At 41.9% G+C, this 21,636-nt stretch overlaps 2 protein-coding genes across 7 annotated transcripts in view; one reads left to right on the top strand and one right to left on the bottom strand.

Moving 5' to 3' along the window:
- Positions 1-10,184, bottom strand: part of LRRC17 (leucine rich repeat containing 17) — a 57,713-nt gene extending 47,529 nt beyond the window's left edge. For 2 of the 5 annotated variants that reach the window (XM_056573488.1, XM_056573494.1), the window contains exon 1: positions 9,469-9,881. The gene's annotated coding sequence lies outside the window, so the exon portion shown is untranslated. Of the gene's footprint in view, positions 1-7,893; positions 7,982-9,468; positions 9,882-10,055 lie in introns of those variants that run through there. The other 3 variants (XM_056573487.1, XM_056573489.1, XM_056573490.1) reach the window with 3 other exon arrangements.
- FBXL13 (F-box and leucine rich repeat protein 13) overlaps positions 1-21,636 on the top strand; it is a 278,659-nt gene that overhangs the window by 154,881 nt on the left and 102,142 nt on the right. For both annotated transcript variants that reach the window (XM_056573484.1, XM_056573483.1), the window contains 2 exons: positions 4,596-4,696; positions 9,986-10,115. In XM_056573484.1, coding sequence (XP_056429459.1) covers positions 4,596-4,696; positions 9,986-10,115 — 231 coding nt within the window. The remainder of the gene's footprint in view (positions 1-4,595; positions 4,697-9,985; positions 10,116-21,636) is intronic.

The raw sequence follows: 21,636 nt of genomic DNA, 5'->3' as shown, positions 1-21,636 counted from the left end.
CCCATTTGCCAGGGGCGGGTTTATGTTTAAAGTCCTATACAAAGTCTATGGAAAATATATGTTACTGCATAACTTCCAAACGGCTGGAGATATTTCGATAATACTTGGTCACATGTTACTTATATGTCCACTTAAAATATAGGATAGTTAATTTAACCCTTAACTACCCCCATTTGTGAGGGTCGGGGATTTTGTTTAAAGTCCCATGCAAATCAATGGGAAATGTATGTTCCCACATAACTTCTGTACGGCTGGAGATATTTCAATACCTGGTACACATATTACAGGTCAGGATATGAGGACGGGATGGGAGGTCGAGATAGGAGGTCAAGATAGGAGATCAAGTTAGGAGGTCGGGATATGAAGACAGGATATGAGGTGGAGATAGGAGGTCGGGATAGGAGGTCGAGATAAGAGGATGGGATAAGAGGTTGAGATAGGAGGTCGGGATAGGAGGACGGGATAGGGGGTTGAGATAGGCGGTCGGGATAGGAGGACGGGAGAGGAGGACGGGATAGGAGGTTGAGATAGGAGGACGGGATAGAAGGATGGGATAGGAGGTCAGGATAGGAGGTTGAGATAGGAGGACGGGATAGGAGGACAGGATAGGAGGACGAGATAGGAGGTCGAGATAGGAGGTCGGGGTATGAGGACGGGATATGAGGACAGGATATGGGGTTGGGATATGACAACAATATATGGGGATGGGATTTGAAGTCAAAAGCTTCCTCTTTTGTGGATTTTCCTCCCCAACAAGGATGAGGAAGGAAAAACCGGGCAACGTCGGGTACTCAGCTAGTTTTTGATAAATTAGGTGATTTCTAGAAATATTAGGAATCATCTAGGCCAGTGGTCTCCAAACTGTGGACTTCCAAATGCTGCAAAACTACAATTGTTAGTCTTGTTTCACACTAGCAAATTACTCCGTTTAGCAAGTTCCGTCGCTAGTTCCATCCTAAAATCAGCTTTCACCGCTAGTAACCAAATCTTATACGTCCGTTAGAAAATCCCATTATAGTCTATGGGATTTTTCTTATATCCGTTTTAATCCATTATAGTCTGTTATTGATAACGGACGTTATTTTGTGACGGAAGATCGTAATGGGAGAAATAGAAATAAAAAGCCTTAGACAGCTTCTGAAAAGGCAAATAATATCATGGGGTACATCAAAAGGGACATAGAATACACACAACAAAGAAATTATTCTACCACTGTACAATTTACGACGACTGTAAGACTAGGTTCACACTATGGAATTTCCGACCAGAATTCTGCTTAGAAATTTTGGTTGGAAATTGCAGTGCAGCAGAATCCCATTGCTTCCTTGTTTTATATTACTCATTCCTTTTGAATACATTTCTGGCTTTAGCTCAAATACTGCAGTGGCAGTTTCCAAAAATGTCGGAGAAAAGCCGGCGTAGAAACCTAGCCTAAAGAAGGCCTTTAAAATATTGCAATTCACACTGTGTGATCTGCACCACTAGCACTCAGAACAGATGTTACTTTACTTTTAAAAGACTGGAGTAGAAAGGCGATGAAAAATGTGTGCATTGTTAAAGGGGTACTCCTCTGGAAAACATTTTTTTTCTTTAATCAACTGGTGCCAGAAAGTTAAACAGATTTGTAAATTACTTCTATTTAAAAATCTTAATCCTTCCAGTACTTATCAGTTGCTGTATGCTCCAGAGGAAGTTATTTTTTTTTTGAATTTCCTTTCTGTCTGACCACAGTGCTGACTCCTCTGTCCATGTCAGGAACTGTCCAGAGCAGAATAGGTTTGCTATGGGGATTTGCTCCTACCCTGGACAGTTCCTAAAAGGGACAGAGGTGTCAGCAGAGAGCATTGTGGTCAGACAGAAAGGAAATTCAAAAAGAAAAAAACTTCATCTGGGGCATACAGCAGCTGATAACTACTGGAAGTATTAAGATTTTTTAATATAAGTAATTTACAAAACTGTTTAACTTTATCCAGGGGTTATGCAGCACTAGAAAAACAGAGGTGATTTCTTCCAAAAAGAGCACCCACTACAACTGTCTTTAGGTTGTGTATGGTATTACAGCTCAATTCCATTGAAGTGAATGAAGTCAAGTTCTAATACCACACACAACCTGAGGACAGGTGTGGTGCTGTTTTTGGAAGTAAACAGCTCTGTTTTTCAAATCCTGGATATTTTCATAACATGGCACACATGTTACTTATATTTCAACAACAAACATAGGAGAGGTAATTTAACCCTTACTCACCCCCATTTGCCAGGGTCAGGGTTTTTGTTTAAAGTCCCATACAAGTTTATGGGGAATATGTTACTGCAGAACTTCCAAACGTTTGGAGAGATTTCGATAATACTAGGTCACATGTTACTTATATGTCCACTTAAAATATAGGATAGTTAATTTAACCCTTAACTACCCCCATTTGTGAGGGTCGGGGTTTTTGTTTAAAGTCCCATGCAAATCATTGGGAAATGTATGTTCCCACATAACTTCCGTACGGCTGGAGATATTTCATGGTACACATATTATGGGTCAAGATAGGAGGTCGGGATATGATGTCGAGATATGAGGTCGAGATAGGAGGATGGGAAATGAGGTCTGAATATGAGGAGGGGATATGAGGATGGGATATGGGGACTGAATATGAGGTCGGGATAGGAGGTCGGGATATGAGGACGGGAAATGAGGACAGGATATGAGGTTGAGAAAGGAGGATGGGATAGGAGTGGGTAGGAGGACGGGATAGGAGGTCGGGATAGGAGGTCGGGATAGGAGGTCGGGATAGGAGGTCGGGAAATGATTACAGTTTATGAGGTCGGGATATGAGGACGGGATATGAGGTTGAGATATGAGGATGGGATATGGGGTTGGGATATGACAACAATATATGAGGACGGGATATGAAGTCAAAAGCTTCCTCCTTTGTTGATTTTCCTCCCCAACAAGGATTAGGAAGGAAAAAACGGCCAACGTCAGATACTCAGCTAGTTAAAATATAAGCAAAAGTTGTACCGATAAAATCTGCAGATCATGGCGCAAAAAATAAGTCCTCATACTGCCCCGTATACAGAAAAATTTGAAAGTTATAGGTGGTCAAAATAGGGCAATTTCAAACCTACTAATTTTGTTAAAATAGTTTGAGATTTTTTTAAAGCGGTACAATAATAGAAAAGCATATAACATGGGTATCATTTTAATTGTATTGACCCACAGAATAAAGAAAACATGTCATTTTTTCTGTAAAGTGTACAACATGAAAACAAAACCTTCCAAAATTTGCTAAATTCTGTTTTTCTTTTCAATATCCCCACGAAATAATATTTTTTTGGTTGCGTCGTACATGTTATGGTAAAATGAGTGATGTCATTACAAAGTAAAATTGGTCACGCAAAAAACAAGCCCTCACATGGGTCTGTGGATGAAAATATAGTTATGATTTTTAGAAAGTGAGGAGGAAAAAACGAAAATGCAAAACTAAAATTGGCCTGGTCCTTAAGGTCAAAATGGGCTTGGTCCTTAAAGGGGTATTCCAGGCAAAAACTTTTTTTTATATATCAACTGGCTCCGGAAAGTTAAACAGATTTGTAAATTACTTCTATTTAAAAATCTTAATCCTTCTAGTACTTATCAGCTGCTGCATGCTCCACAAGAAGTTCTTTTCTTTTTTAATTTATTTTCCTGTCTGACCACAGTGCTCTCTGCTGACACCTCTGTACATGTCAGGAACTGTCCAGAGCAGGAGCAAATCCCCATAGCAAACCTATCCTGTTCTGTTCCTGAAATGGACAGAGGTGTCAGCAGAGAGCACTGTGGCCACACAGAAAAGAAACTCAAAAAGAAAAGATGTAGTAGACTTTAACTGAGCCTAGGACCACTCTGTGGACTCCTCTTCGGTAATTCTTCCTTGTCCTGTGCAGCAATCCGTAAACTAAGGAAAGAAGTACATAGCAGGAGGCTCATTGACTTCTGGCGAACACTGAATCCTGACTCTAGGGATTACACTTATTACTCCACGGCTCATTTTATGGACACCCGAATTGATATGATTTTAATTAGTCACTCCTTACTTTTCTTATCTCCTACAGCTGCCATTGGGTCTATTATTTGGTACGATCACTCGCCTGCCTCTATCTGCAGTGTGAGGAGCCTGCATCTAACACCCCCCGCACCCCCACACTGAAAACACAATCAATGTTTTTTCTCTCTCACTCATGCTTCTGACTGGTGCCAGAAAGTTCCCCATAGCAAACCTATCCTCCTATCCTGCTCTGGACAGTTCTTAAAATGGACAGAGGTGTCAGGAGAGAGCACTGTGGTCAGACAGAAAGGAAATTCAAAAAGTAAAAAAACTTCCTGTGAAGCATATAGCAGCTGATAAGTACTGGAAGGATTAAACATTTTAAATAGAAGTAAATTACACATCTGTTTAACTTTCTGGCACCAGTTGATTTAAACAAAAAAAAAATCCACTGGAGTACGCCTTTAATTGGTGACATTAGGAAAGCCATGGCATTGCTAGAACTTATTTATACAGTATCTCACATAGGGGTTAAAGAGGACTTTCTTTAATCTAAAAATGTTTTTCACTTTGTTTGACCAGGAAGAAGCAATAAAAGTTATTTGTGAAGGATGCCCAGCACTTCTTTATCTTAATTTATCTCATACCGAAATAACCAATACAACCATACGGGCCATGTCAAGGTAAGCATTCTGTAGTGAATATAATTTTTGTCAAGCAATAAGAGACACACTTTTATACTCTGTATTCTACACCAGTGTTCCTATTGAGCGTCTCAAAAGCCTCACATGGCTCTCACAACACCTACATGTGGCTTTATAGCTGTTATAGATGCTCTTGTTAAAGGGGTACTCCGGTGGAAAACTTTTTTTTTTTTTAAATGAACTGGTGCCAGAAAGTTAAATGGATTTGTAAATCAAATCTTAATCCTTTCAGTAGTTTTTAGCATCTGTTTTCTACAAAGGAACATCCTCATTTTTGGAATTAATTTTTTGTGTTGTCCACAGTGCTCTCTGCTGACACCTGATGCCCATATCAGGAACTGTCCAGAGCAGGAGAAAATCCTCATAGCAAACCTATGTTACTCTGGACCATTCCTGACACGTACAGAGGTGTCAGTAGAGAGCACTGTGGACAACACAAAAAGAAATTCAAAAAGTAAAGAATTTCCTCTGTAGCATACAGCTGCTAAAAAGTACTAAAAGGATTAAGATTTTTTAATAGAAGTAATTTACAAATCTGTTTAACTTTCTGGCACCAGTTCATTTAATTAAAAAAAAAAAAAGTTTTCCACTGGAGTACCCCTTTAATTGGTGACATTAGGAAAGCCATGGCATTGCTAGAACTTACATATACAGTATCTCACATAAGTTAATACACCCCTTAAATTTTTTTAAATATTTTATTATATCTTTTTATGTGACAACACTGAAGAAATGACACTCTGAATGCCATTACTTTGTTGGCCTGCTGAGAAAAAACACTCAAATTATGGAATGATAGATGTTAAATATAGATGTGTTCACAATCACTTTTAATAATTATGTTTGCTACGTACATTTGCATGCATCTCCCAAAAACGTTTATGTTAAAGTGGTATTTCCATCTCCCCCTTTTTTTTCCTCTGTGCTGCGCTGAGCCCACTGCCACTTTTTTTTTTTTTTTTTGCTAAGTGCGCTCTTCTTACTTGATTGATCCTTTTGGATATCACCAACATTGCGGGGAAGTCACTGGTGCTGGCCTGAACATGTGCGCTCCCGATGCTGCTATGGAAACCACTCTTAGCAGCATTGGGACATTTATCAACCCACTTTTCTGCTCCCTGTTCAAAATGGCATATTCATCAGACCTGTGCTTTAAAATACTACTACTTGGTAGGCATAATCTTCTTCCAGGACAGCTGTATTGTTAAAAGTGATCAGACAAATAGATAAAAAAAAAGATCTAATAAAAATGTTGATCCAACATTGAAACATGTAACCAATAATGACTGCTCAGTTATTCAACTGGGAAAAAGCTCAATGCTCTGTAAAGCAGTGGTGACCACCCCCTTGAGGGTCCACAGACTGCAACAATGTCCATAGACTGTAAAGGGGCAGTTGACAGTCTAGGCCCTCATTAGCATATTGGGTACCGACATGAATTGCAAGTAAATAATGCTAACTATAACAAAAAATATAGCACCTGAATCCTTAAAGCTGTAACTTCCCATGGATGATGACAGCTGATTTATTCCTAGAAGCCTTAATAGTCTATTCACACGTACAGTATTCTGTGTAGATTTGATGTGAAGATTTGATGCGCAGGATTTTCTGCTGCAGATTTCAATGTAAACTGAATGACTGAACACAGCTTGAAATCCTACGCATCAAATCTGCTCATAATACTGTACATATAACCAAAAGGGACAAAGTAACCTGGGGAAAAAGTTCTTTGTAAAATGGTGACAGACACCTCATATATCCCAGGTACAAGTGAATGCCATATTTATGTGAACTCCATACACTTATAACAAAAACCAAGGAGAAAAAGCGGAGTCACTTATAAAACACATTAAGTGTTGATTTTATTAATTCCGTATCACCGACTCTGCACATGAGACTAATGCTGAGGTATATAAAGTATCTTGTTGTCCGTGTCCACTGCAAACCAATAAGACTTATGTAAACCAGCACACTAAATTGCACATCTCCAAGTGATTACAGCATAACATATCAAGAGTGCAACTATCTCAAAGTGAGTCACTTTGAGATAGTTGCACTAAATAGACCCTAAGGGTACTTTCAGATGTGCGGAGTTTTGCATCGTATTACGCTGCGGATCCGCCGCTTAAGGACCTCCTATATGCTGCCTTTTATATGTGCCTGCTCGGAGCGGCAATACGCCGCTACGAGCAGACACACTGCGGTGTGCGAGTCGCCGCGCGCATGCGCAGTATACTTGCACATCACGGCAGCTCTTGGCCTAGCTCATTGAGCAGGGGAAGCGGCCGCGATATGTGCGAGTACACCGCGCATGCGCAGCGGCTCGCACATCGCAGTGTGTCTGCTCGGAGAGGTGTATTGCCGCTCCGAGCAGGCACATTTAAGGGCACCATACAGAGATCCTTCAGCGACGGATCTGCAGCGTAAAATGCGCTGTAAATCCGCACATGTGAATGTACCCTAAAGGGGTATTCTGAGGTCAGAGGAAAAATTAAAAGGAAGGCTGCAGAGACAAAAACAACAGTAAAACACTAATCCTACATCCTAAACATGTATAATACCCTTTTTTGTCACACTGTTGCTACCTATTGGTAGGAATTTCACAGTAGTCCATGAGAAAAGCACAATAAGCACATTCCCCAAAATCATGGTAAACATTACATGTTTTTACAGTGATTTGCACAATTGCTGTAAACTTTCCCCATTTTTGCCCTGATGCTAGAAAAATTAAGTCAGAAACATAAAAAAAAACCTGCAAAAAACAATGTGTTCACAAGGCCTCAGCGAAGGTGCATAACTAATAAATATCCAGATCCCAAAGAAACAGCAGCATACAGATATTAGTAGAGAGGGGTCTGGGAGCTTGAAGTAGGGAATCTGGTAGGTTATGATGTCATCATGTAGTTCACAGAAGGTCAGCTCAGGGCTGACATCTTCTGATACACATAGTAACTTATTATATAACTAACAGTATGAAAACTACACAAAGCACCCTTGTTCTTATGCTAAAAAAAATGTCTACACTTTAGTATGTAACAGTACATGTAGGCATTCATAGTTCCCTCAATGAACTGTAGCTCCCCAGTGCCAGCATTACTCGTGCAGGCCGAGACCATTACACACTCACCACCACGCTTTACTGTAAGGCAAGACACACATGTCTTTGTACTCCTCACCTGGTTGCTGCCACACACGCTTGACACCATCTAAACCAAATAAGTTTATCTTGGTCTCATCTGACCACAGAACATAGTTCCAGTAATCCATGTCCTTAGTCTGCTTGTCTTCAGCAAACTGTTTTTTTAGCATACAGATATGGGTAGGGAGGTAAGGCAGTAGGGGATCTTGTTGGTGATGATGTCATCCTGTAGTTCACAGGAAGTCAGCTGACTCAGCACTGACATCTTCTGACATATTAAGCATGGTAACATTATCAGAGTCAGACTGGTGATCACATGACCAAGATAAATGCAGCTGTGCTGGAATAAAGCCAATGGTGTTGCACTACTAGTTATGGGAGTTTGAATGATATGGGCAAAAAAAAATGTAGTGGTTCTTTAAATTTCTAAGCAATTATCATACTTATCCTATGTGCTACACATGTATAAATTGTCACACTGTTGAATTTATGTGTTCCTTCTTGGTGCAGAAAGAGTGAGCAACAGCCAATGGGGGCAGCAGACCACATTTACGTTTTGACATTGCTGACATATCAGTCTGTTCTCCTGCTCTTATTTTTCCCTTGGTGTTGAAGAGTAAATCCCCACCCTCTAAGGCCTTTCCCAGCATGGCAAGAGCCCAGGCAAGTCCAGCACATGCCCTCTTTATCACTGCCCTACAGTCTAGCATTCCCCTACCCTATTTGACTAACAGCCAGAAGATAAAGAGGACACCTGGGCTCCTGCTGTGCTGTGGAACACCCCTAGGCACTAGAGCCTCATTTACATATGAACAAAATGGCTTATAGCCCTCCGATCGAAAGGACTATTGAAATAAAAAAAAATATATCCAGAATTATGATGACTAGCCCTCTCTAGCTATTGGCTTATTGACATCCCTGCTCACAGGTCTGCTTTATCTGGAAACTCAGCTTTAATTATAGTAACTTAATATATAACAAACAGTATGAAAAATACACAACGCTCCCTTGTTCTTACACTATTAAAAAAAAAAAGTTCCTGTGTCTACATTACTGGTAATGACACCAAAGTTGAATGCCTTACTACAGCCTATTCAAACCAAAATAAACATTAGCATACACATGTTCCAAATGCACAGCAGTCTCAGTGATATTTTATAGGTAAAGTCTGCCAAAAATAGCATAAATGTCTACTGAACAGGATATATTTCATGGCAAATAAACGGGCAATCCCTGACAGGATTCTGTGGAGAAGCATTTACATTTATAATGGTCAATACCGTAGATTATAATGAACAAATAATACTTGTTTTCTACACTTGTTAATTCCATTTTACAATCAGTTCTATAAGGTGCATTAGGTAGCAGTAAAGAATCTACAACATGTGTTGTACAGATCTATACTTGAATGTAGACATTTGACATAGTTTTTTTTCTACGTTAAGAGACAAAGAGTATATTGTGATGTTACAGCTGCCCAACAATACATCCTCCACAAGACAAGATGGTCATTTGCAGGTTACACAAATGTGGTATGGTCATTCACTTATCACTTCTGATGAGATGCTAAACATTTAGAAATCAGGAGATTTTCTACTAGTTACTAGCATACCTTTTTGTTTCTTTAAATATGCATCCACAGCTGTATAGGTCGAGTCATAAGGAAGTGAACTGAGTTGTATTGGAAGAAACTTGTGTCTCAAGGAAAGACTGGATCCCCTGGCACAAAAGGAGCTTGTAAAGAAACCATAGTAGATCTTTTATGTTCGAGTACTAGTTGTACAGCTTGTCTCGGTATCCACATTTGTGAATAGTCTGCCCTAGTAAACCTCCTCCTCCTCCATTGATCCTGCTTCAGGGAATTGCAGCTAAATATTCATTTCTGCAAACCATTACATTTGTCTGTACAGAGGAGGCTAGGAGTTTGATCTGTGTCTTGAAACGCATTTCCAGCCTGTACTGTGAAACATAAAAGAATTCCTACTCTGTGCTCTCTGAGTTTGTTGTAGCAAAGAGATCTGCATTCATAAGAATAGCTGGGTGTGTTCTGCTTCAATCTGTACTGCTGTTTCATATATCTTGTGTAATATATTCTCATCATTATCCCTTTTGTGTTGTCCTTCTATTAGATACCTGCTCAACCTACAGTATCTTAGTGTAGCATATAGTCGAAAGTTTACAGACAAAGGCTTACAGTACCTGGGATCTGGAAAAGGATGTCACAAGATCATCTACTTAGATCTGTCCGGCTGCACTCAGGTTGGTCCTTTTGGCTTTATTTTCATGCACACAGAAAGGGAATCCTTGAAATGAGGAAGGGTGTCTCACTCTCATTGTGCATCCAACTAGTGCTGGTCCTTCAGGAAACTTGAGCGGTTTTAAATTACAAGGCTGCAGCTGCTTAGGCTCTCCTTAGGCACAGCACTATATGCATTGGCTGAATTCCAAAGCACTGTCATGCTTATAAACAGCTAAGACTTACTGGGTAATGAAAAAAAGACTTAATCTTTTCTCCAAATCTTTCTCCTTTGTTATAAATAAGCATTTACATTTACTTCTTTTTGAAGAAGGAGTTTCAAAATATAATACAAAAAAACATAGTAAATTTCATTTAAAAAAATGCAAACAGTTTTTGGTTACATAAACAGTTCCCTTTCCGGTGAAAATACCATGTGTAGCAAAGGGAGTCTTGAAACCTTGCTGCTTAGGAGGTTTGATGAATTAAGTGTGAAATAAGCATCAAATCCTCTGTGGATGTTAAAATGTCTTGTATTTTGTTAATGGAGATCTTGTCTGGTGTTTGGTGGACAGAGCTGTCTTTTCTACAACTGCAAGTGCTTATTTTAGGTTACTTTTACTAAATAGTGACTGTTAGGAGAAATTAATGAAGTTGCACTCACCCGAATATTTCTTCATCATCTCATAGACTTTAATTCCTTAAATATATCAGTGAAACAGATGAAACAAAGTTCCATAGTGGGGAGCGAGAGCCGGCAAGCTCTCAGACACGGGGCACACCAATGAGAGGCAACTAGTTTCACGTCACCTGCGGATGCTTCTTCCTGCCAAGGTGTACTTCATTCATTTCTTCTAACATTCACTATTTGTACTTCTATTTTCACTTGAAGTCTGTACCCACGAATACAGCTACACGCAGTTCACATTAGTGTTACTGGAGCCATAACTGGGATAATGTTGCATGTGCAGTGCCTGATCGACTTTCACATATATCTATTCTGAGTGACTTTTACTAAATATAATAGTACAATCTTAAGGCTAAGTTTCCACTTGGTTTTTTTTCTGTCAGTTTTTGGATATCTGACACTGCAGTTTTTGAGCCAAAGTCAGAAGTGGATCCATAAGGGAGGAGAAGTGTAAGTCCTTCCTTTATATGTCCTATTCCTTTTGAATACACTTCTGGCTTTCGCTCAAAAACTGCAGTGGCAGATATCCAAAAACTGCCAGAAAAAGAACCAAGTGGAAACTTAGCCTTAGGGTTGCTGGCACACTTTTAAATAAGGGTTTCTTGTCTACAACCTACAATTAAGAGTCAAGGAATACAAATGTTTCAGGTTATTAACAACATAGGCAGATATGCCATTTAAGGACCCCTCAAGATGTACAGAAATCAATGTATCCAGTTTATATTTACCTCTCTCATTACTTATGTTATTCCTAAGCCTTATAAGGGCAATTCTTATAAATGTTAGACCCAATGGGCATTCTGTGTTCAGTGTGCTTAATATAGTAATATTATTAAGTGGAGTTAAGCGTCACAAATGCACAAATATACACACATAAAAACACACATGTATGGTTCATTTATTACTCTAGGAACTGCAAACCGACATTCTGCTACTGACTGCACAGGCAAGGGAGAGACACCTTTTCACTGCAGCCGTTCTTTTACTACATGCAGTAAGGGCTTATTCACATGGGCAGATTTAATAGGGAATTCGCTATTAATGGTGGAACCAGAGAGCAATCACTTTTTCTTTGGGGAGAGAACTGTTTCGCTCATCCTTTTTCCCAGTGCAAAAATGGAGATTAAGTGTACCCTGGGCCTCATCAGTTCACCTTACCTGGCCATACCACAAGTCCATCTTTCCACCTGCCATATCATTAATCCTTCTAGTACTTATCAGCTGCTATATGCTCCACAGGAAGTTCTTTTCTTTTTTAATTTCTTTTCTGTCTGACCACAGTGCTCTCTGCTGACATCTCTGTCCATGTCAGGAACTGTTCAGAGAAACATAGTTTTGCTATGGGGATTTGCTCCTACTCTGGACAGTTCCTAAAATGGACAGAGTTGTCAGCAGAGAGCACTGTGGTCAGACAGAAAGGAAATTCGAAAAGAAAAGCACTTCCTGTGAAGCATATAGCAGCTGATAAGTACTGGAAGGATTACGATTTTTAAATAGATGTGATTTACAAATCTGTTTAACTTTCTGGCACCAGTTGATTAAAAAAATGTTTTCCAGTGGAGTACCCCTTTAATTGCTGTGTGTGGAGTTATTTTTAGGGAATAGCAAAATAAAATGGAAAAATAAAATATATAAACCAAGGATGTTACTTACACTGTAATTAGGATCATGTTCCTGTCACTTTTATCTGTGTCACTCTAACTGGGTAAATTGATAGTGGATCCTGCATACTCCCAGTTAAAGGTGAGTAAAGTGAGACTGTTAGGGTTCTATCCAAAGTAAAGCCACCTCCGCATGGTGGATGGAGGATAAGTGTGCTAAGATCCTTCATTTTACTTTTGTGATCAATTATAGAGTACTTCTGCAAGCTTCTTTTTGTGTATCTTGTATATGCCATGTCAGCATGCACCTATTTGTTTGGTTGTTCTGAACTATATCCAGGGCCGCCATCAAGGGGGTACAGCCAGTACCCCAGTCAGTGGCCCTAGGGCTGCAACATGCTGGGACCGGTGCTGGCACAGTCCCTGCATGTGTATAACTGGACCCTTCACCTACAGGCCCCATTGTGCCCCCTTGCGACTGGGCCAGCAGTTGAAGGGGGGGGGGGGCTGCGCCCGCAGATCCAGGACCTTTCCCGAATCCCCAAGCGACCAAAGCTTTTAACACTGAGTGTGCCTTTAAGATTCACACAACGCTGAGTGTGTGCTCGGCTGCGGCAGCTGACGTAACAGGAAGGAGACGGCGGCTCCGTCCTGTCACTCCAGCCTGGGCTTCCTGTGTGGCATCGGCTCTGTGGAGGCTGTCAGCACAGGGAGCAGAGAGAAGAGGAGAGAACAGGAGCTTCGGGGAAACGAGGCAGAGGTGAGTTTTTTTTTCCCCCCCCCATGGAGCTGTGTTAGAGGCATTACTATATATGGGGGGGACAAGTCACTTGCCTGCACCTCTGATGAGTGTCTGTTTTTAAAAATCTCATTGTTGTCACGGTTCCCAGCCTAATGGACTGCAGCCTTGGGCTATAATAATATACATTCTAAGTGTATTACAGTGTTGGAGGCATTGGCCTTAGTATTGGGTGCAAAATTATTTTCCTAATACTTCCCACACTGTGTCCATTTATGACCCTTATAAGACCGTGACAAGATAAGTGTTTTTAATTCACGTCTATCTTAATACATATCAAGTAAAAGTTAAGTTTTATTATTAGGGGTAACAGGCTTTTTGTGCCATATATATATATATATATATATATATATATATATATATATTTATAGAAGTATGTAGTCGAATAGGTGTGTTAAAAGGGGTTATTAAGTGTTAGAGTCAGTAGGAAAAACATAAAAATCGTCCCGGATTTTCTGGCGCAAGCAGATTTGCACAGGAAAACCCGGGATGATTTTCCTGTTCTTTCCTGCTGACTCTTGGCCTCTCCAGTGGACCTGATGATCCTGACCGGCACCAGGGGGCTGCACTGCTCATAATCGTTGCTAAAAGCTGTTGTGTCTTTGCTGCACAACAGTACCAGGTATGCGGAATTCAATCTGTCTCTTCACATGGTGGTATCCAGACATACTATGCAATGAGGAGCTCTGCTGTCTTTTTTCCGCACCTAGTTTCATATATTAAATGTTAAAGGATATTATTCAGAACAAGAAACAGGGCTAATCTCTTCCAAAAACAGTTCCTCATCTGCCCTCAGGTTGTGTTTGGTATTACAACTTGGCTCCATTCACTTTAGTGGAACTGAGCTGCAATTCAACTCTCAACCCGATTACAGGTGTGGTGCTGCTTTTTAAAGAAAATAGTTCTGTTTTCTAATCTTGGACAACCATTCTAAGCCATGCTACCAAAACATGAATACATCATGGTATAGTTTGTTTTCTGTTTTTAACTTGGGTAATAATCTAGGGCCCCAAAAACTATTCCAGCCAAATTCTCAATCTAAAGCCAAGTGGCATGCCTTCTCTTCTGAGCCCTGCTGACTGCCCACAGAGCACTTTACGTCCACATTTTGGGTATTGGGTATACGTCCAGCAATTCGGTTACAAATTTTGTAAGGCTTTGTGTTTTACCCCTTGTGAAAGTAAAAGATTTCCCCTTTAGTATAAAAATTTACATTTTACATGAAATTTTGGATTTTCACAAAGAAATGCTATAAAGTAGAATATATCGCAAAAAAAAACTGTCTCAGAATCAGTATGATAAGTAGAAGCATCCCAGAGTTTGCAATGCATAAAATGACACAGGCCAGATTTGAAAAATTTGGCTCTGGCCTTAAGGCCAAAACAGGCTGCTGGGTAAATGTGTGTTTCCTTCTTGTTTTATTTCACAACATTAAGTAAATCTGCTTTGCTTTATGTTGTGTCAGCATTTCGGTAACAGGCACATGGCATTAATAAACTAATGGAAGTAAATGTTGAACTGTTTCATATGCATGGGATATGCATTTAGTGTCATGTAATTTGTTAAAGTAAATCATTTATTTAGAAGCATTTAAAGGGTACCTCTCATCAAATAAACTTTTGATATATTTTAGATTAATGAATGTTGAATAACTTTCCAATAGCATGTTAATGAAAAATATGCTTCTTTCTATTGTATTTTTCCCGATCAGTCCTGTCAGCAAGCATTTCTGACTCATGCTGGAGTCCTAAACACTCAGAGCAGCCAGCCTGCTTTGTTCACAGCCAAACAGGCTGTGAACAAAGCTGGCTGGCCGCTCTGAGTGTTCTCCTTTGTGAACAAAGCAGACTGGCAGCTCGTAGTGTTTAGGACTCCTGCATGAGTCTGAAATGCTTGCTGCCAGGACTGATAGGGAGACCCCTAGTGGTCATTTCTTCAAAGTGGAAAATTAAATAGAAAGAAGCATATTTTTTAATAACATGCAATTGTAAAGTTATTCTGCATACATTAATCTATAATATATCAAAAGTTTTTTTGATGAGAGGTACCCTTTAATTGTAACGTAGAATGGTTTTAATGTTCCATTTACAATGGGGGAGATTTATCAAAACCTGTGCAGTGGAAAAGTTGCTGAGTTGCCCATAGCAACCAGAAAGGCTCCAGAAAGTTAAACAGATTTGTAAATTACTTCTATTAAAAATCTTAATCCTTTCAGTACTTATGAGCTTCTGAAGTTAAGGTTGTTCTTTTCTGTCTAAGTGCTCTCTGATGACACGTGTCTCGGGAACTGCCCAGTTTAGAAGAGGTTTGCTATGGGGTTTTGCTTCTAAACTGGGCATTTCCCGAGACACGTGTCATCAGAGAGCACTTAGACAGAAAAGAACAACCTTAACTTCAGAAGCTCATAAGTACTGAAAGGATTAAGATTTTTTAATAGAAGTAATTTATAAATCTGTTAAACTTTCTGGAGCCAGTTGATATATAAAAAAAAGTTTTTTCCTGGATAACCCCTTTAAGTCTGTAATGAAGGTGAGGCATATTCAGTGTCCATTTCTGTGGAGTAGTCAGAAGCAGGTGCGGACTGACACCACTCAGGGCCCCCGGACCAAATAAAGCAAGGGTCCCCAGCAAGACTCCACCCCTGGCCCCACCCCTGCCCCACCCAGTATGTACATGAATATTTGCCATAGAATAGGGGGTGCAGTGCACTTGAGGCTATGGTGTACTTTGAGGGATGGCAATGCCAATAACCTTAACTACACCAAGCGCTTAAAAACACTGAACTATACTCCTCCTTTTTGTGCCAACTTGGGATCTCTGTCTGCAATACCCAGTCCAACTTGGCTCCAGCCTTCACTCGCCTTAGAGAGGTACTACGGTGGAAAACATTTTTTTTAAATCAACTGGTGCCAGAAAGTTAAACAGATTTGTAAATTACTTCTATTAAAAAATCTTATTCCTACCAGTACCTATTAGCGGCTGCATACTTCAGAGGAAATTCTTTTCTTTTTGGATTTTTTTTTCTATCACGACCACAGTGCTCTCTGCTAACACCTGTGTCCATTTTAGGAAATGTCCAGAGCAGCATATGTTTGCTATGGGGAATTTCTCCTGCTTTGGACAGTTCCTGACAGACAGAGGTGTCAGCAGAGAGCACCGTGGTCGTGACAGAAGAGAAATCCCAAAAGAAAAGAATTTCCTCTGTAGTATACAGTCGCTAATAAGGAAGGATTAAGATTTTTTAATAGAAGTAATTTACAAATCTTTTTAACTTTCTAGCACCAGTTGATTTAAAAAAATGAAAAAATAAAGTTTTTCTCAGGAGTACCTGCCTTTCACACCTCACTACATGATGGCACAGTTAGATATATAACTCATCTCTGACCATGCCATCATATAGTGAGCGGTGAAAGGCAGGTAAAAAATAGCAACTTGTCCATTTATAAGCCACACACTTTACCTTTTTTGCCTCCTGCTTGAGTGAGGCTGAGGCCTCTAAGATTTATTACAGAAATAGCACAACAGCACAGAGTATTTCTGGAGGGAACTGTCGTGAGGCAGACTATCTGAAATACTCTGTACTGCTGGGAAACCTACTCCTGCCTTTCACCGCTCCCTACATGATGGCACAGTCTGAGATATAAGATATATCTCTGACTGTACCATCATGTAGGGGGGCGGTGAAAGGCAGGTAGAAGATGGAGTAGGCTTGCCTGCAGCACAGAGTATTTCAGACAGTCTGCCTCATGACAGTTCCCTCCAGAAATACTCTGTGCTGTTGTGCTATTTCTTTAATAAATCTTAGAGGCCTCAGCCTCACCCAAGCAGGGGGTGGGAAAAGGGCCGTAATACACAAAATGCACTATATCTATTTAGCTGTAGATTAAAGTGCTGCTTTGGACAGCAACTCACAAATTACGTCTTCTCTAATCAGCCTTGTTCCCTTCTCTTCTCCATCTGGACTGCGCCATCATGACAATTTCTTCCAGCCACAAATCTTCACCATTAAACCTGCAAAACAAACCTATTAGGCTCCACACTTTTTTTCCATGGGTGACAGAGGGGTATAGAGGAGTGTACAGGGGTGACAGAGGGGTGTAGAGGAGTGTACATGGGTGACAGAGGGGTGTAGAGGAGTGTACATGCGTGACAGAGGGGTGTAGAGGAGTGTATAGGAGTGTACATAGGTGACAGAGGGGTGCAGAGGAGTGTACATGGGTGACAGAGGGGTGTAGAGGAGTGTAAAGGGGTGACAGAGGTGTGTAGAGGAGTGTACATGGGTGACAGAGGGGTGTAGAGGAGTGTACATGGGTGACAGAGGGGTGTAGAAGAGTGAACATGGGTGACAGGGGGCGTAGGGGGTTAAAGAGGGGTGGACAGGCGTGACAAGGTGGTAACAGAGGGGTGGATAGGGGATGGACATGGGTGACAAGGATGTGGTCAGGGGTGAACAATGGAGAGTGAACATCATGGGTGACAGGGGGATGGACAGGGGTGACAGAGGTGGATTAGGGGGTGGACATGCATGACAGGAGGGTGAAAAGGGGGTAAAAGAGGGGTGGACAGGAGTGAGAGAGGGGTGGACTGGGGTGACAAAGGGACAGAAGGGTGAATAGGGGGTGGACATGGGTGACAGAGGGGTAGACTAGGGGGGTGGTCAGAGGGGTGGATGGGGCGTGATCATGGGTGACAGAGAGATGGACAGGGGTGACAGAGGGGTGGCCAAGGTGGACAGGGGTGACAGAGGGGGTGGACATGGGAGACAGGGGGGGTGAACAGGGGTGACGGGGGGGTGAACAGGGGTAGTAAAAGAAGGGTGACAGTGGGGTGAATAGGGGGGTGGACATGGCTGACAGCGGGTAGACAAGGGAGACAGGCGGCGTGAACAGGGGTAACAGGGGGTAAGAGGGGTGAATAGTGGGTGGACATGGTTGACAGAGGTGTAGACTGGGGTGGTGGTCAGAGGGTTGCCCAGGGGGGACATGGGTGACAGGGTTGGCCAAGGTGGACATGGATGACAGGGGGGATGGACATGGGAGACAGGGGGGATGGACAAGGATGACAAGGGGTTAAAGGGGTGAATAAGGCTGTGGACATGGGTGACAGGGGGTAGATTGGAGGGTGGACATGGTAGACAGGGAGTGAACAGGGGTGACAGGGGGTCAGAGGTGTGGACAGGCGTGACAAGGGGGTAAAAGAGGGGTGGACAGGGGTCACAAAGGGACAGAGAGGTGAATAAGGGGGTGGACAGGGGTGACAGAGGGATGGACAGGGGTGGACAAGGTGGACATGGATGACAGGGGGGGTGGAAATGGGAGACAGTGGGGGGAGGTGAACAGGTATGACAGAGGGGTGGAAAAGGATGACAAGTGGGTAAAAGAGGGGTGACAAAAGGGACAGAGGGGTGAATGGGGGATGGACATGGGTGACAGGGTAGACTGGGGTTGGACAGGGGAGGTGGTGAACATGGGTGACGGATGGTGGTGAACATGGGTGACAGGGTGGACAAGGCGGAAATGAATGAAAGGAGGGTGGACATGAATGACGGGGGGGGGGGGGGGAATGGGTGACCGGGGGGGGGGGTGACAGAGGGGTGGAAAGGGTACAGTACCTTAAGCAAGCCGGCACAGGGCGCAGCTTGAAGTTCCACGGCATCTTCGGCACCATTTTCGGCTTACTGTGCCAGAGGGAGACGCAGGGGGGACGCAGTACACACGTACGCTTCCCTTCCCCCCTCCGGCGCTGTGAGTCACAGGCGCACAGGCTGGGGCGGGAAATTATAAAAAAAAATTATAATTCACACCAAAATCCTGCGGCATCGGGGGAGCACGGCTTGATCTAGGGGGGGGGCATGGTCCCCTCTCGCCCCCCCCCCTAGCGACGCCACTGGTTCTCCGGGGGGTGGGCCCTGCGGCTAAATCACAGACACCGTGGTAGCGGTGGCGGGACCGGGTGTCACGGGAAATTAAAATATATATATATATTTTTTTTTTAATTTTATTTAAAGTGACAGGCGGTGGACAGTGGGCCCCCTTCCCGGCCGGGCTTAGGACGAGGGCCGATTGGACCGGCCTGTCAGTCCGCCCCTGGTCAGAAGCAAGCAAGTCAGGGTTAAAGCAGGTCAAACAAGTCGGGGTTAAGCCAGGAACGGTTAAAATAGGTGACCAGGCAACAGAACACAGGTATAATTTACAAGCTCTAAATAGGAATCAGACACTCTTTTATGGAGTGTATTAGGTTTTTATTGGCTGTTTTTAGTGAACATCCAGTGTAGTATAGGGTGATCATAAGCACACCATCCTTGTCATGGTAAAGTTCTTATTCCTGCAAAAAAAAATTATGTCAATAAATAGTGCATGCTGGCAGAATTAAAGAAAGTTTCATGTTGCATTATTTTCTATTTATGTTTAATGTTTAAAGGGGTTTTCTGGGATTTAAAAAAAAATAAAAAATACAACAAGCTTATAAAAAAAAAAAAAGATCCCTTAAATCTGCTGCTTCAGCATCAAAACAAATGTGACAATGACCCATGCCAGACCTGCTCCAATGACGTCATGTAGGGACCACTAAAACTAGTGATTAGCCACAGCGTGACTTGCGCAATGTATGCCACCTCACTGAAGTGGTGCTGGAACAGTGGTGGACTAAGAGATGAGCTAAGGTTTTTTTTACATAGTCCAGTTGTAGCCTGCAGTAAACTTTTGAGAAGTCTTTAAAACCCCCCTGTAAACCCGTTTTTTCTTCTTTTGTTACCATAATGGTTAAAATACATCAGAAGTTTTTCATCTACTAACTAAACTATATGAATGATTCTAATGACTTTACTTTAGACCCACATGTGTTTACAGTGCACTGAACTAGTGGCCGCATTGCAGATTGTGCAGCAGTGGGTCACGTGTCTGGTTGTCAAAGAAAACCAGGCAATTACAAGGGAAGGCAGAAGTGGTATTGTACCTTTTCTGTCCACCTGATTGTTCTGTACACTGCGCTCATATGAGCACCTTGTAAGCATTGGAGGTGGCAGCATAGGTTCCAGATGACCATACTGGGCCTCATTTACTAAGAGCGTTGGGTTTTTACTAGTGGGAAAAGTTGTTTCAGACTTGCAGGATTCATCTCTATTTACTATTGGGAAAAGTCGGGAACATTTTCTGACCAGCTTTTTGTTGGTCGATATTTCCTGCCATTTACCCACAGGATTTTCTGTGAATTCAATAGTAAATCGGTCGGGTTGTGAAACCATGCTCCTTTTCGGGCTGACCACACCCCTTTGCAACAGACCATGCCCCTTTTTCGGCTTTTCACTGTGCAATGTCGGGTTTGTTGGATTTTCCATGCGCACGCTGTCACACACTGGCGCAGACATGTCTCAGACACTCTGCACCAAAATAACCAGACAAAAACTGGTCGGTTTCAGCTTAGTAAATGAGGCCCACTGTGCAGAAAGTCTTATTCCCCTGAAAATCTATTGTGATCTTTTGAAGGACAAAACAGAAAAAGTTAAATAAAGAAAATACTAATAAACCTTTGGCAATCGTATACAAACCTCTCTTCTAACACACTAACCTTAAATGGGTACTCCGCCCCTAGACATCTTATCCCCTATCTGTCTCACGATACAGGGGCAAGAGTATCGTGACGTCATGGCCCCGCTCCATCAATGCATGTCCATACAAGGGGACGCGGAGGCCAATCTTTGCAGCTGATGACAGTGGCGTTGCAAGGGTTGGTGTCACCCGGTGCGGTAGAAAATGGTGTCCCATACCTTCCCCCCCCCCCCCCCACCCCCAGTAAGTTTTTAGCCTGTTGTGATAGACACCACTGGTGTAGCGCATTGTGAGAAATTCCAGTATAATAATCAGATATACCAGTTGCCACAGAATGGGAAACTGGTGCCAGAAAGTTAAACAGATTTTTAAATTATTTCTATTTAAAATTTTAATCCTTGCAGTACTTATAAGCTGTTGTATTCTCCACAGGAAGTTGTGTAGTTCTTTCCAGTCTGTCCACAGTGCTCTGTCTGTCCATGTCAGGAACTGTCCAGAGCAGGAGAGGTTTGCAATGGGGATTTGTTCCTACTATGGACAGTTCTTGACATGGACAGAGGTGTCAGCACAGAGCACTGTGGTCAGACAGAAAATAAATTAAAAAAGAAAAGACCTTCCTGTGAATCACTTATACAGCATGTAATAAGTACTGGAAGGATTAAGATTTTTAAGTAGAAGTGATTTATAAATCTGTTTAACTTTGTAGCACCAGTTGATTAAAAAAAATGTTTTCCAGTAGAGTACCCCTTTATGCAGTGGTAAGGTTATGCTGGGAAATGTAGTTTCACTCATCATAACTGTAGAACTGACAAGTGACTACAGCTCTGATAGGACATAGTGAGGAGAATACACAATGATATCAGTGACTACAGGTGACGTCTTCTCTATAGTCTTTCCTTATCTAATTCA

The sequence above is a fragment of the Hyla sarda genome, chromosome 4 (genome assembly GCF_029499605.1).
Source record: "Hyla sarda isolate aHylSar1 chromosome 4, aHylSar1.hap1, whole genome shotgun sequence".
Lineage (NCBI taxonomy): Eukaryota > Metazoa > Chordata > Amphibia > Anura > Hylidae > Hyla > Hyla sarda.
Note: the sequence above shows the minus strand (reverse complement) of the source record. Positions and strands in the feature narration are given on the sequence as shown.